At 47.3% G+C, this 15,586-nt stretch overlaps 1 protein-coding gene across 4 annotated transcripts in view; it reads left to right on the top strand.

The window, feature by feature from the left end:
- Nucleotides 1-15,586, top strand: part of LOC123765234 (UDP-glycosyltransferase UGT5) — a 193,929-nt gene that overhangs the window by 80,988 nt on the left and 97,355 nt on the right. For all 4 annotated transcript variants that reach the window (XM_069335557.1, XM_069335558.1, XM_069335555.1 and 1 more), the window contains one exon: nucleotides 1,015-1,248. In XM_069335557.1, the coding sequence (XP_069191658.1) occupies nucleotides 1,015-1,248 (234 nt within the window). The remainder of the gene's footprint in view (nucleotides 1-1,014; nucleotides 1,249-15,586) is intronic.

The following is a 15,586-nucleotide window of genomic DNA, read 5'->3' as shown; positions in this document are numbered from 1 at the left end:
AGATAACTGTAATTGCCCATCCTCCTCAAGACATCTCGACAGGGTATAAAAGCTGATCGGTCTTTTGTATCTGCTAGTACCAGATCTGATTGAAGTGCTTCGCTGGGCCAAAAGTCGATTGTAATAAAGACGTCATCGACTGGAGTTTTCAGCATCATTATCTAGCTACTCGCCAATAAATCCAAGAGTCCCGAGTTTAGTTCCAGCAGGATAGACAGTGTGGATTAAATTAATTGTATTATATTTTTCAACATAAGGCCATGTTTGACCGGTTTGTTGTAAAAACTCAACTTATTCAGATACAACGAACATAATTAGGGAGATATATACCGCCCTGTATCACTCGGTACGTTAATGGGTGGTAATTTCTGTACTGTATTGTTCTCCCCAACTGAGTGGGGAACCTTATTCTCGGTAGGGAACCTTGTCCACTTCGAAGTCTTCTTCGTTATGCAGTCATGTTAATTACTAAAGTAACCACCAGTGAAGAGTGACGAAGGCTTCAGAGTGGAGTCTTCAGTTTAGAACCCCGTTCTCTGAAGTCTAATTTGAATTCCATCTGCTTTATGAACCGCAGTTTTATCGATCAATTCACAATATCTTTCTAGGCAGCTTTTTCAACGGCGAGTGTTTATAGATGTATTTGTTGACAACATATACGATATTCTGTTATCTGGCCCCTTCACTACCGAGTGTGTTCTCTGGTACTCGTCCATTCATTTAAACAAATTCCTTTATATTCTAATTCTTTATCGACCATTGACTTCTCAGTTTTGCTTTGAGAATAGTTCAGATTAATTGTATATTAGGGACGACTAAGAGGGGGAGATGGTAGATCCGGTGTTGTGGATACCTTGCTTCTCCGTCTATCATTTCGGCTAATTACGTTAAATGAACCGTGACGGATTTTTATGGGAAAATTTGGGTGATGTATAGTGACCGACTTATGTTTGTATTTCACTCAGGTTAAGATCATTGTGGCTGCATCTTCAGGTCAGTATGATCTCACTGCAGGTGGTGTACCCGTTCCTGCACGAGGCTGCCTTCATCGTGATCACCACGCCCGGGATTGACTTCCGCCAGAGCGCTGTCCTGGGTAACGTCCTCAACCCGGCCTATGTCGCCAACCACAGGAATGATTACCCACAACCCTTCACCATCTGGCAACGCATTCTCAACACTATCTATCATATAGGATTTGCGTTATACTGGCGGATCTGGGTCGTTGTGCCCCTGGTGCAGAAGGAGGTCAGTTTTGTATATTTTGCAAGACTTTATGATACATGATATGATACTAATGTCTTCGTCTATATATTAATATATGCTGAATGGTGAGTTTAACTCCATATGTTTTATACCGAGTGGTATAATAAATATTGTAAAGTGGAATACCACATGTTTTCTAGTGAGCGAAATACCATATTTTGCATTGTGAGTGGAACACCACATGGTGCATTGTGAGCGAAATACCATATATTGTATAATGAGTGGAACACCACATGATACATGGTGAAACGCCACACGTTTTATGAGGAGTGGAACACCACACGGTGTATGGTGATTCGTCATACGTTTCATTGTGAGTAGAAAACCACATGGTGTAGAGTGAAACGCCGCACGTTTTAAAGTGAGTGGAACACCGTATATTTAATACTAGGTGGAACACTACTTGTTGTTTAGTGAGACGAACACTTCATCTTGTATGGTGAACAGAACACCAAATGTTACTCAATTAACCGACCATTACATACTGTATGGTGAGAGGAAGGCCAAATGTTATATGATGAGAAGAAATCATGTTGCATTTAGAAAGGAACACACCATAGTGAGTGGAATCTAACATTCGATATAGAGAGTGGAACACAACATGATGTATCATACATTATGTTGTGTTCCAATCACCACACAGTTTGTATAGTGAATGGAACACAATATACGGCACGGTGAGTGGAACACAACATACGGTATGGTGAGTGGAACACAACATACTGTATGGTAAGTGAAACATAACACACTGTACGTGAGAGCAACACAACATACTGTATGGTGAGTAGAATACAACATACTGTATGGTGAGTGGAAACCAGCATACTCTATGGTGAGTGGAACACAACATACTGTATTGTGGGAGGAACACAACATACGGTACTGTGAGTAGAAGACAACAAAGGTAAGGTGAGTGGAACACAACGTACTGTATAGTGAGTGGAACACAGCATATGATGCATTGCGAGTGGAATACAACATACGGTATGGTGAGTGTAAAACAACATAATGCATGGTAAGTGGAACGCAACAATCTGAATGGTGAGTGGAACACAGCATACTGTATGGCGAATGACACATTTTAATTTTCCACTCACTGTACGTGAGTGGAAAATAACATACTGTATGGTGAGTGGAATACAACATACTGTATGGTGAATGGAAACTAATATACTGTATGGCGAGTGGAACACAACATACTCTATGGTGAATGGAACGCAACATATTGCACAGAGATTGGAACACAACATGCTGCATAGTGAGTGGAACACAACATACTACAGTTTTTTATTATTATTATTTTCTACCACAGACGTGGTCACACATTTACAATGCTAACTAGCATATATACATTTTCTTCTGTCCTCCATGGACAGGGTTAGAGATGTGTTAAACATATAACTCAGGGGTTTATGGAACAATCAACCACAGAAGGTGATTCGGTGCTTTTAAAATGCTAAAGCTAACCTACATACGTAAATAAATACACAGATTTACGTATGCCCTATATAAGGTGTTCGATGTGTCTTTTACATAGTGTCATTAATGTGCATTTACAAAGGTGAAATGTAATTCTGATCAGCTTCCATATATACTTTGTACACATACATATACATACACACACACATATACGTACACATACTTATATACATACATATATATACACACACACATGCATTCACATACATATGTTTCTTACTCTGACAGGGTGAGATAGCTGATAGAGAAAGTAGTGTGCAATTAAGCACTTAATCACTGAAGGTGATTAAGGTGCTTTTACAAGCTTAGGTTATATAGTTACATCACATACATACATTGTATAATTGACACATTACATGGTCAATCTTGGGTACAAGTCCAATATATCATCAAGTGTTCCAGTACTCATATAGTAATTTCAGAGTTCAGCATATCTTAGCCCAGGAGGGCGAAAGAGAGTCAGTATGGGACATTCTACGGTATAATGTTCAAGAGAGTGCACGTTTTCTCTTTCACAAAGTTGACAAATTGAGTACTCGACATTTGGGTTTTGAGAAAGCTGCCAGATACGTCTATATCCCAGGCGTATTCTGGCCACTATAACATCACGTTGCCGGGTTCTTGTTCTATTAGTCCCATATGTGAAAGTCTTCTCCCGATATCTATCATAATATTTAATGCTACTACTTTCAGGCCTTTTGAATTTGTTAGGTCAGTGAGATCTTCATTAGATATTTGTTTAAGTATTCTCTTTGTCACTGCTAATGTAACACCCATATAAATTTCTACCACTGATTTTCTACAGGCTGTCTTTGCAAACATATCAGCAGTGTCATGCCTTGAGATACCAACATGTGATGGTATCCATAGGAATTTAATTTCAAATCTGTTTTCTTTATCAGCTAAAACATTAATTCGAATATCGCTGACTATTTTCTGGGTGTCACTACTATGCGTGTTCAATACCAGGAGTGCACTCTGCGAGTCACAGAATACAAGCCTTTGTCTTTTAAAAATTCAGTGGCAAGGTATATGCCTACAAGTTCAGTTTGAGTTGTACTTGCCCAGTCATTGACGCGCTTCATTGCTGTATGTACGAGAGAAGATTGTTCAAATATATTACATGCGCAGCCGGTACATCGTCCACCTTCTCCTACAGAGCCGTCGGTATAGCACTGATACACATCGTTACCCATACTCTGAGTACTCTCAGTGATGCTTTTTAGTGTTAACTGTTTTAATAATGTAAAGTGCACACTATCTTTCTTGGGCGCATTTACAAATCAAATGATAGATCCCAGTTATCCCATAGAGTAATTAGTTGATTAATCATTAATTGAGTTGGGTACATATTTAACATTTTGATGGAGTTGGCTACCTTGTGGAACCAAAATACATAATCAGATTTCGTTCTTCTTCTGTAGACCTCAGGTAAGTGCCGCATATTAGAAAGTTTAGCTTGAAACTTCATATGTTGTCTAGATCTACTCAATGCCTACACGCCGAAAACTGTGCTAATAGACAAAATTTTCTCACTAATGGTAGGTAATTTTAATTCTGCTCTCATATTAACTATTCTCGTGGACATTGGTGCCCCAAGGATGAGACGAATAGCTTCATTTTGCAAGGTTTCAAGAGATTTCAGCTCTTTGTCTGCATACAGTGTGAGATGCAGAGCATTGTAGTCAATCACAGAGCGTATAAATGATACATAAAACATTCTAGCAAGTCTCACGTCAATTCCATGATTGACACCAACAAGGACCCGCAAGGGCTTTAATCTCTCTCAGAGTCTCCTCTCGAGAGAAGAAAGGTACCCAGGGTCGTTAATGAAGACATGAAGGTATCTGTAAGACTCGCAGTTCTTAAGTGCTCGCCCATCTATATGATAATTAGCTGGCGGAATACCACACGGAATGAGGGCACGAGTTTTCTGTACAGAGATAAGGAGGCCACATTCCTCAGCTCTAGTCGCAGAAAGAGCAGAACTTGCATTCTAGGCTCGGAGGCAGCGTGTAAACATATATCATCAGCATAACAAATGACAGTGTCTTCATTATTAGTTGGTAGATCTTTAATAAGTTTATGCATCAGAACGTTGAACAAAAAGGGGCTGAGGACCCCTCCTTGTTTAGTTCCCAGTTCAAAGTGTTTGCTCACTGTGCTTTTAACGCCATTAAACAAAACATATGCTGTTCGATTAGACAAATAGTCATTTATCCATTTCAGTAATTTTCCTTGTATTCCCAGCTCGGGAATACAGCTGTTCCAGTATGATTTCTCTGTTTGCTGTATCAAAAGCTGCTGCTAGGTCGATGAAGACTGTTTGAGGGGAAGCTTCAACATGTGTGAAGTACTCAGCATAACAGTGTTGTGTACTGAGCCCAGGCATAAATCCAAACAGTTGAGGGTGACAGGTGCCCCTGTATACTATACATGAGTTGGTTAAGAACAATGCATTCAAGCACTTTACAAACACACGATGTTAGAGATATGGGTCTATAATTATCTGAGTGTGATTTGGGGATGGGAACAATGACACTCTTTGTCCAAGCATCAGGTAATACTCGTTCACTTAAACTCAATCTGTAGAACACTAAAAGTGGATTACTTGGTACGTGTGAGACTAATCTCAGTTGACTGTAAGTAATACCGTCCTCTACAGGAGCAGTTGATTTTCCCATTTTTAGTGCATGATATAATTCCCATTCAGATACATCATTAAGGTCCGACACGTCGATATCTGTACAGGCAAGTAAGTAAGTAATTATCAAGAGAAAGCACCAAACATGGAAGGCTATGGAGCACCATCAAATGTGCAGAATAATCAGAGGGCGCTAAATATCACCAAGGATGCCAATACGAGAACAGAAACACATAAGGCGAACGATATCAAAAGTATCTGAGTCACCAAGAATACTATCGAGAGACAAGCGACCGAGGGGGACGGTCGGAAAACAAGACACATGCTTGTCCCGGAAGTCAGGACATTCAAAAAGGATATGCACGACCATATCGTGCATATATCGTACACGACCATAAGAGGGACAATGCAATTAGGACAATAAGGAGAAGGGCGACGCTCCATCAAGTGACCATGAGTTAAGCGGGTATGGCCCCAATACGCAACCTCGCCAGAGCCGTTTCCCATTGCCGGTTATGGTGGTAGGAGGACGGCCACGAGGACTCACAACTTTTAAGAGTACTTAGTTCGTTACCAGTAACAGACGACCAACAAGACTGCCAACAGGTAACGATGGTGGAATGTATAACCGGGTAAAATTCGGAATAAGGAATACCTTTATGAGAGATGGGACAAGAGCGGACAGCTTCCCTGGCGGCAGCATCCGCACGCTCTTTTAAAGAGACACCAATATGGCTGGGAACCCAACAAAACTTAACCGACTTAAATTTACTGTGAACAAGAAATAGCCAATGCTGGATCTTGACAACTACTGGATGAATCGGATTAAAGGACCAGAGAGCCATGAGGGCACTACGAGAGTCAACAACAACTACAAAGGAAGATTGACAACGAGAAAGCAGGAGACGAAGAGCATAGAGAATAGCATAAAGCTCCGCTGTGAAGATGCTAGTCTCCGGAGGTAAACGACACATATAAGTGCGATCAGAAAAAACAACAGAGTAGCCAACACCGTCTGCAGACTTAGACTCATCGGTGAAGACAGAAACGGAGCGGGAGTGAGAAGAAAAGTACTCAAGGAAAAGGCGTTTTAGAACCTTAGGAGGGGTAAAAGCTTTAGTGATGCGGGTCAAGGATGTACAAAACTGCAGAAGGGGCTCTCCACGGGGGCAAAGAAGGAACAACACGAGGAGAAATATTAGAAATACGAACGGAAAGAGAATCCTGTAAGCGAGATAACCGGACAGAAAGAGGGAGGTGGTGAAGAGGAACAGGAACTGCAGGAGGGGTAAAAGTTTAAGCACGACAGAGGCGAGAGGAAGGATGTTGCAAGGACCACGCAAGATAGCGAAGACAGTAGCGATTACGGCGATCCTGGAGAGATAGGAAGCAAGTGTCAACATACAAGCTGAGGACGGGAGTCGAACGAAAGGCACCAGAACTGAGGCGCAACCCAGTATGGTGCAAAGCATCAAGACGACGAAGAGTAGAAGGAGAAGCAGACGAGTAAGCAGGGCAATTATAATCGAGTTTAGACAGGACGAGAGAGGAATGTAAAGTGAGGAGAGTGCCCCTATCCGCTCCCCAAGAAGTATGGGACAATACCAGAAGAAGGGTAAGGGCCATAGAGCACTCAACACGGAGGTAAGAGATATGGGGAGACCAAGACAAACGAGTGTCAAAGAATAACCCCAAAAGCTTCGCAGAATCTTTGTACTCAAGGGGATGACCATAAAGTGACAAAGAGGGACGAAGAACGACCCGTTTCCGAGTAAAAGTCATGGCACAAGTCTTAGTAGTAGAGAACTTGAAGCCATGATCGGTGACCCAAGACGACACGGCATCAATCGCAAGTTGAAGCCAGCGTTGAAAGAGAGGCGAATCATCACCCTGACAGCAAAGGGTAAGATCATCGACAAAGAGAGCGGAGAAGACGCCGAAAGGAAGAGAGGAAAGAAGACCATTAAGGGCAACCAGAAAAAGAGTAGTGCTCACAACACTACCCTGGTGTACACCTTCGTATTGCTGAAAAGAGGCAGAGAGAGCGGTACCAAGCCTCACCCGAAAGGAACGACGAGAGAGGAGGCTGCGGAGAAAGAGAGGGAGATGACCACGAAGGCCATAAGAATGAAGCTGGGATAGAATATGATATCACTAAGTGGTGTCGTAAGCCTTTTCCAGGTCAAAAAGGACGGCAACATCGGAGGTTTTCGCAGCAAAAGCAGTATGAATATAGATCTCCAAGTTCACCAGGACATCAGATGTACTGCGGCACTTGCAGAAACCAAATTGAGAAGGGGAGAGGAGGTGATGGTGTTCCAGGAACCACATCAAACGAACGTCAACCATACGTTCAAAGAGTTTGCATACACAACTTGTGAGGGCAATAGGGCGAAAGCCCTTAGGGGATGTTCCCAGAGTCCCTGGCTTGCGAACATAGAGGACAATGGCATGGAGCCAGTCCTCAGGGACTGACGACGACTTCCAGATCTGATTATACAGACTCAGTAAATACTGAGACGTGCACGGAGGGATGAATGCCATCGGAGCCCGCCGCCATAGAACCACAGAGGGCCAGGGAAGAACTAAGTTCAGAGGGAGAGAAGGGATCGTTATAGGTAAGTCGTAGACGAGTGCAGAAATCTAATGGACGAGATTCAAGGACAGGTTTACAAAGAAGGAAAGATTGGGGAAGATGAAGACCAGAGCTAACAGAAGAAAAGTGGGAACCCAGTTCGGTAGCGAAATGCAACGGGTCTGCCACAAGAGTACCACGGAGGTGAAGGACCGGTGAAACATCGGGAACGAACTTACCCACTATCTTGCGGATACGCTTCCAGATCTGCGGCACAGGAGTTTCGGACGTAATGGTGGAGACATAAGATCCCCAACATTCACGTTTAGCCATACGGATGGCCCTACAGGCCACCGCACTTGCCTTCTGAAAGAAAAGAAAAGAATCGGCCATCTGCCGATGGCGGTGTCTCTTCCAGGCTGCACGCTTACAACGGACAGCCCGAGCACAGTCTGCATTCCACCAGGGAACGCATTTCCGTGGACCCCGAGAGGAAGAGCGAGAAATAGAGCGGAGGGTAGCGTCGAAGACAGTGTCATGAAAAAGGAGAGGAGAGAGCGAAGGAAAGGCAGAAGGGAGAGGTCAGAGTGAGCAGCACTGAGGGTAAATAGGTTCCAGTCCTCCTTAGCAAACTGCCACTTAGGGAAGGAGAGGAGAGGGGAGGGTGAAAAGAGAAAAAGGTAACAAGGATGGGGAAATGGTCACTGCCATAGAGGTCATCAAGAACCTGCCACGTGAAATCCAAGTAAAGAGAAGACGAGCAAAGAGAAAGATCAAGACAGGAAAGGGTGCGAGTTCGAGAGTCCAAATGCGTGGGCTCACCAAAATTCAGAAGAGACAGGGAAGAAGAGAGGATAAACGGCTCAAGAAGGCGGCCCCGGGTGTTCATCAGAACATCACCTCAAAGGGAATGACGACAATTGATATCGCCTAGCAGGAGCACAAGCTTCGGCAAGGAGTCCAGGAGGTGTTTCAGATCGGGAAGAGAAAGCGGGACACTTGTGGGAAGATAAATGGAACAAACGGTGTACCATTTCCCCACAAAGATACTAGCAGCAGAACAATGGAGAGGCGAAGGAAAAAGTAAGGGGACAAAGGGAACAACCGAGCGAATAAAGAGAACAGCAGAGTTAAGAGCCCCAGCAACAGCTGGGGGGGGGGGGAGAAAGGAATAGCCACGAAAGCAAACAGGACGAGCACGAAGCATCGGCTCCTGGAGACAGACATAAAGGGGCGAAAACCGCGAAATCAGAAGTTGGAGTTCAAGGAAATTGGCGTAATAACCCCGAACGTTTCATTGAAGAATAGACATCGACGAGAAGAGAAAGGACAACAACAGAGAACAAGGAAGAAACAAAGGTGAAAGAGGATCATAGCACGTTAAAGAAGATCAGGGTCGTGATCAGGGCCAACAAAGTCAGGGTTAGGGGGCATGGGAAAACTGAGCAAAGATGGAGGAAAGGAAGTGGGAGAACAGACCAGAGGCAGACGGGCGGGGTCCAGAGGAGAAGGATGAGGAGGAGACAACCGAGAGGAGCAGTCAAGGACAGCAGCAGGAAGAGGAGGAGTAGAAAGAGGGGAGGGCACCTCAGCAAGGGCAGCAACCGAGAGGGAAGTGGGGGCCAAAGAAACCATCATAGCAGGAACAGGGGGCGCAACCACTGAAATGGGAGGGGAAGGAGCGAGAGTCAGAAGTAGGGGCCGAGGAAGAAAGCGAAACCTTCTTACCTGCCGAGGAGGAGGAAGGAGAGGAGCCAGGCTTACACTTCTGACTCAAAGAGACAGGTGTCCCAGCAACTACATACTGGGCAACGGATTCCAGCGTCTCAACAGGAGAAGCCGAACGAGAGCATATACAACGGCCGTTGGGAGAACGATGGACATCAGTCCGTACTGACAAGCGGCAGGGACAGCCAATAGACGGAGGAGAAGGATGGGAAGGAGGATCGGAGGGAGACGAGGAAGAAGACACAGGAGACATGACAGACCGGGCAGAAAGAAGGGGACCCCAGACAGAGGACCAAGAAGGGGACCCTTTGGGACAGAACTCAAAAGAATAGAGGAGGGGGGCAGTGGGCGTATCAAGGTCCAAGGCCTGGAAACGGTTGTGAGTCTGAGGAAGATGGGAAGGACGCTTTTTTATGCTCGCAACATGCGAGCATAAAAGATGTTAGCATAAGGCAGGAGCCGGCGAACCTGGCGCCTCTCCTCAGGAAAAGATAAACGCTCCCGGTGCTTCAAGATGAAGACAGCTGCCTCAAGCTTGTAATGTATACACGCACAGGAGAAGGTAGGGTGGGCCTCACTGCAATTGAGGCAGCGAGCCTGGAGAGAAGTGCACTCCGACTTAGAGTGACCATCGCCCCCCCCCCACACAAAGGATAGAGAGAGACAGTTCCAGAGCAGCAGAGAGCACCATGCCCAAACCTCCAGCACTTATTACAGAGCCGGGGGGAGGGAATGTACTCCGGGACGGAGCACCTGGCACCAGCAAGAATGACAGAGGGCGGAAGGGTCCTACCATCAAAGGTAATCTTCACAACCCGAAGGGGCTGACGGCGACGACTACGAGGGGGACGAGTATACGTGTCTATCTGGAGGACAGAATGACCCTGGGCCTCAAGGATATGCTGAATATCATCGTGGCAGTCCTGCAGATTCCGAACACCGGTTGCAACATGGGGCGGAAGGAGAATAGTGCCAACACTGACATTCAACCGAGCATTCTTGGAGACCCGAACAGGGGTCTCGCCAAGGCAGGATAAAGAAGCCAAGCGGGAGGCTGCATCCTGAGAAGGAGCAGCAATGACACGTGTACCGAGATGGGTGGGGTTGAAGGTGACAGAGGTTTCGACGGAATTAACAAGGTGCCTATGAAGGGAGAAATCGTCAGGAGGCGAAGAATCAAGAGGGAGGAGATCACAGTATTTGGCCCACGAAGCGGGACCAAACAAGGCTTGATATGCTACAGTATGGGAAGGAATCGAGCGAGTGCGGCCGTGTCGAGGACGGCGTTGAGAACCCCCAGAGGGAGAGGGGTTAAAAGGCGCAGTTGTCACAACGAGAGACTGAGCCGTGCCAGGGGACGAGGTAGTCGCCACTGGGGGCTTGGGGCTCGACCCAACCGCAGAGGAGGGAGGGGAGCCGAGGGGAGTAATCAGAGAGGCCAAAGGAGGAGCAAGGTCGGGGTCCAATGCGGCGGAGGCTACAGAGCCCGGTCTTCCAACATGGACCGACTCAGGGGCTTGGTCGCCCACCCCACGAGCCTGAGAAGGTAAAGGAGGAACAGAATTCGACATGAGTACTAAAGAAAAACATTCATTCACGAACGTGCCCCCACACCCACCATGGAGCCACATTTAGAGGCCGGACACCCAACAAGAAGCTATCGCCGATCATGTCGGAGCCCCCTAAGGGTGCGTCGTGAGTATACGTCCCACAAACGCCACCTTAAGAACCGTCAGTCCGTCGAGATTGGGTTCAGTGACGAAAGGAGGATTGGTAATAAAAGGTTCCCCTCGCTCTCGACATTGGGTACTACAGTTCTACTGGTGCAAGAGTATGCCTCCTCAAGCACCCGGGCGTCAAAAGAGAAGAAGTCCAAAGGAATAACCAAAACAAGCAAAAGGTCGGCAGGAAACGACAAGCAGATAGGAGAAGAGGGGGAAGAAAAACGAAACAGAAGGAAAAGGAAAAGTTGTTCAGCGCAATTAGAGAGAACAGCAGCAGGAGCACAAGGCTACAAAGGGACAGAAGACTGTCTTAATGAGCATCACAATCTGGCAGCCGCCCACTAAGCCCTCCTCACGGCATCAAGGAGCTGAACAGGGAGGGAGGTGTACAGGCAAGATTGATGGTTCGTTGTATGTTGGGGCGTGTGTCATTAAGTTTGTGCTGTATGTTTGTTAATTGGGAGTGAGTCGTAACTTGATGTTAGTGCCCATTGATCAAGGAGAATGTTTGCTTGTTCTAGTGGGCTGTGGTGCAGCAGTTTGTTGGGTTGCTTCTAGAGATTTTTCGTATCTTTCTCCAAACTTCAACAACTGTTGTTTGCTCATTTATACTTTGCAGGAACTCTTCCCAATGTTTATTACATATAACGTTGCTCATGTCTCTCATCTCTATATTTGCAACTAGAAATGCATGCAAGTCACCTTGTGCTTTGGTTCGTTTGTATGTATCTCCAAGTTGCTTTACTCATTCATGTTCTTTAACAAATACTGGGTCAAGGACCCACTTGGGTGGTGGTAGGTGTTGTCCACTTCTGCTAGGCTGAGAGTCTCACCTGAGCTGCCGTGCGGTGTAGACCTGTCATTTGCCCGCTCCGGCATTTTTGGGGTAGTTGCCATTTTCGACGGCAGGGGGTGTGGGTGTCTCTACCCTCCCTGCTGTTCCTGTTGTGGGGACGTGGCGTGTTTGCGATGGCCAGCCCTATTCCAGCTGTCGTGAGGGTAAACTCCATAGGTTTGGAGTTTACTGGCCGTGTAGGATACCCGCGTGTGGACTTGGGTTTGAGTGACATGCTCAGGGTCCAGGCCCAGGACGTATATGGTGTCGAGCTGGTCACTGCTCGCCATGTCATCATCAAGTTTGTGGGTGAGGCAGTGTACCGTGATTTTCTCCGGAGGTATAAGGGGCGTACTTTACAGCTGCAGGACGGCACCGGGTCTGTGACCATTTCGGACCGTAATGGTGCTGTGACATATGTAAGTGTCCATGGCTCCCCCATGGAGTTTCCTGAGACTCTCCTCTGGCGTTTCTTCCAGAGGTACGGCTCCGTCGTCAGTGTGCGGATGAACTCGCTATCGTACGGAATGTATTCGGGTGTGAAGATCAACATTCAGACCCTTGGGTTGCGACTGAGGTCGGACATTCCGTCATCTGTCTGGCTGTTAGGGTACTACGTGCAGGTGTTTTATGCCCGTCAACCCCGAACTTGTTACCAGTGTGGCTTGTTGGGGCATCAGGCTGCCGGGTGTACTGCTGATCCGGTCGCTCTCGTGAATTTGTTCCATGAAGAGGATTTCCCGCCGCTCCCTCTGGAGGAGGACTCCGGGGGTGAGGAGGTGAGCGTCCTGTTCGCTGCTGAGGATCCCCCATCGTCGCCCGTTGTTCCTCGGTTGTCGCTGGCCCTCCTCCAGATGTTGCGGTGCCATCGGATGTTACTCCTGATCCTGTCTCTGGCCCTGCTGCTCCCATGGGTCTTCCTGGTACTCCCTGTGGGGCGTCGTCATCTGCTTCCTCGTCTTCGTCTGCTGGACCTGGCCCTGCAGCCTTACCTCGGGTCCCTCCTGTGCTGGGTGCTGGGGTGGCTGCGGTGCCTCCTGCTGTGTGTGGTCCGGTTTCCCCTGTGGAAGAGGCTGCTGCCGTTCTGCGTCGGGCATCGGTTCGTCCGGCTAGTGGTGCCCGTGTTTCTGGGTCTGCTTCCGGCTCTGACGATATCCGGCCGGAGCCCAAACCTTCCAGGCATTCGTCTACTGCCTGGGCCGATGTTGGGGACTTCAGTGACTGTGGGTCTTCAGGTGTTGACGGCGTGGATCCGGATGCGTTGTTGTCTCTGGGGGTGGTGGTGGCAGAGGTTCATGTGCCTGCTGGTGCTGATGCCCGTGTCTCGGGTGTGCCTTCTGTTCCTTCCCTGCCAGGGGGCTCTCTGCAGTGGGGTGTGGTGGCTTCTGCTGCCAGGGATAGTGTGGATGCTTGTGCTGGGCGTAGCCTGGTAGTGACTTTATGGAAGGATGCACGCCGCCCTGGTTCCCTGCGGTCGTCTGGTGGTGTGCCTGTGGCCGCTGGTGCCCCTGTGGTAGTGCCCAGCCCTTTCCTGTGGGGTTGCGACTTGAGACTCTGGAGGACGTGGTTCCCGATGTATGGCGTAGAGTGGCAGTTACTCGCTTCCGGTGTGACACCGTCTGGGTTCCCTGTATGCAGGTGTTTGTTGCCGGGGTTCCGGATAACAGGTGTTACGGACCCGAGTCCAGCGTCCGAGCCTGGAGCAGTGACGACAGCGCCATCTGTGGGTCAGCTCCCGAAACCCCCACCAAATGGACGACGACACCTGGTGAGGACGACGTGTACTGGCCACAAGGGCCAGTTTCCAGTCTTGTACAGCTCACAACACCGCCGCTGCTGACCTCTGGTGAGGTGGTGCTCAGACGACTGCGCCATCTATGGAGTGGATAGGTGGGCGTTTGTGTCTGAGCCTGTAAGTGAGGTGCTTGAGTGTGTCCCTGTTATTGATGACGTGTCTACTTACAGAGTCGACCTGGGACTGCTGTTAGGGAAGTTGAGTCAGTCTACCCAAGGCAGCCGTCCCCATACCTTGTGCTTTGCTGTAGCAGCTGTGAGTCGCCTCCCGGAAGAACACTGTGGTGTTACCCTGCCAGTGGAGTGGCAGTAGAAGGATTGTCTTACCCGGGACCGACTGCTGGAGACGATTATCCACTGGGGTATTGAGGACAGGAGAGTGATTTGTGGTATCACACGAGGCTCCTGACTAGGGCGCTACCCTAGTATCGCTCGTGGAGTGGCCTGACCAGCGTTGCTGATCCGGAACCTGCCAGCAGACCTGCTGGACTTGTGGTTGACGGCCTCCACGGCGGTGCCCCCAGTGGAACCGTGTTTTGGCTGGCCTGTGTTTGGGGTAGACTCAGCTTGATCGAAGGATTCGTCAAGAGACCACGAAAGCACGGAGGACTTGGCACCGAGAGCTTGGATCCAGAGTCTTCAGGAGAAGACAATTGTGTAAATAATTCTCTTGTGCAGTGTTAATACCCCTCCCCCTGTGTAATCTTATATTATTTATTGGTGATGGAAACTATTATAATCTTAAGTTCTTAACTTTATTTCCCTTCCCCTTTTATTTTACTTGCGTCACGGATCTCATCCCTTGAAAGCCACTACTGGCTTGGGGCCGGATACCACGTCCTCTAATAACATCAGAGTACGAACCCAGTTGCGACCCGAGAGGGCCGTAACACATGGCGCCCCCGGTGGAGGGTCAGACCACTTGGGGGAATTGGCTGATTTGGGAGGTGTTCAATGTGCGGTTCCCCCGGGTCTTGTTCCCGGGCAAATATGTCAGCTGATTCAATGTTACTGTAGAGTTGTGTGCCCCTATGGCCTTTTGTTTGCCCTATTGTCTTTTGTACCCGTGCCTATCCCTTATTTGTTGCGAGGCAGGTGTTTTGGTGAGGGCGTTTTTATTCCTGTATTTGCTTTTGTATTGTTACTTTGCCATGTGTGTTCTACTTATGCATTGCTATATTGTGTTTGTTTTTTGTTTTTGTATTTATTTTTATTTGTTTTTATTGTTTTTTTTGTTTTTATTTTTGGCTTGTTGTGTGCTGTGAGTTTTTCTTGCATCTATTTTCATGATATCCTTTATGTTGTGTTTTTGATCCCGGTCCTTCAGGCCGGTGCTTGTTTGTTTGTTGTATATGTTACTATGTTTCGTTTCTTGATTGCATGGAGTGCTAGTTTGTTATTATTGTATATTTTGGGCCTCTTCCTTTGTTTGTTGTGAGGCGGTTGGTGTGGTGTGAGTGTATTTATTCATGTCTTGTTTCTGTGATGTACATTTGCACTGGTGTTCTCTGCTCGCATTATATGTTGTACTTGTTTGTTAT

The sequence above is a fragment of the Procambarus clarkii genome, chromosome 33 (genome assembly GCF_040958095.1).
Source record: "Procambarus clarkii isolate CNS0578487 chromosome 33, FALCON_Pclarkii_2.0, whole genome shotgun sequence".
In the NCBI taxonomy this organism is placed as follows: domain Eukaryota; kingdom Metazoa; phylum Arthropoda; class Malacostraca; order Decapoda; family Cambaridae; genus Procambarus; species Procambarus clarkii.
This window is presented reverse-complemented; position numbering and strand designations above follow the sequence as displayed.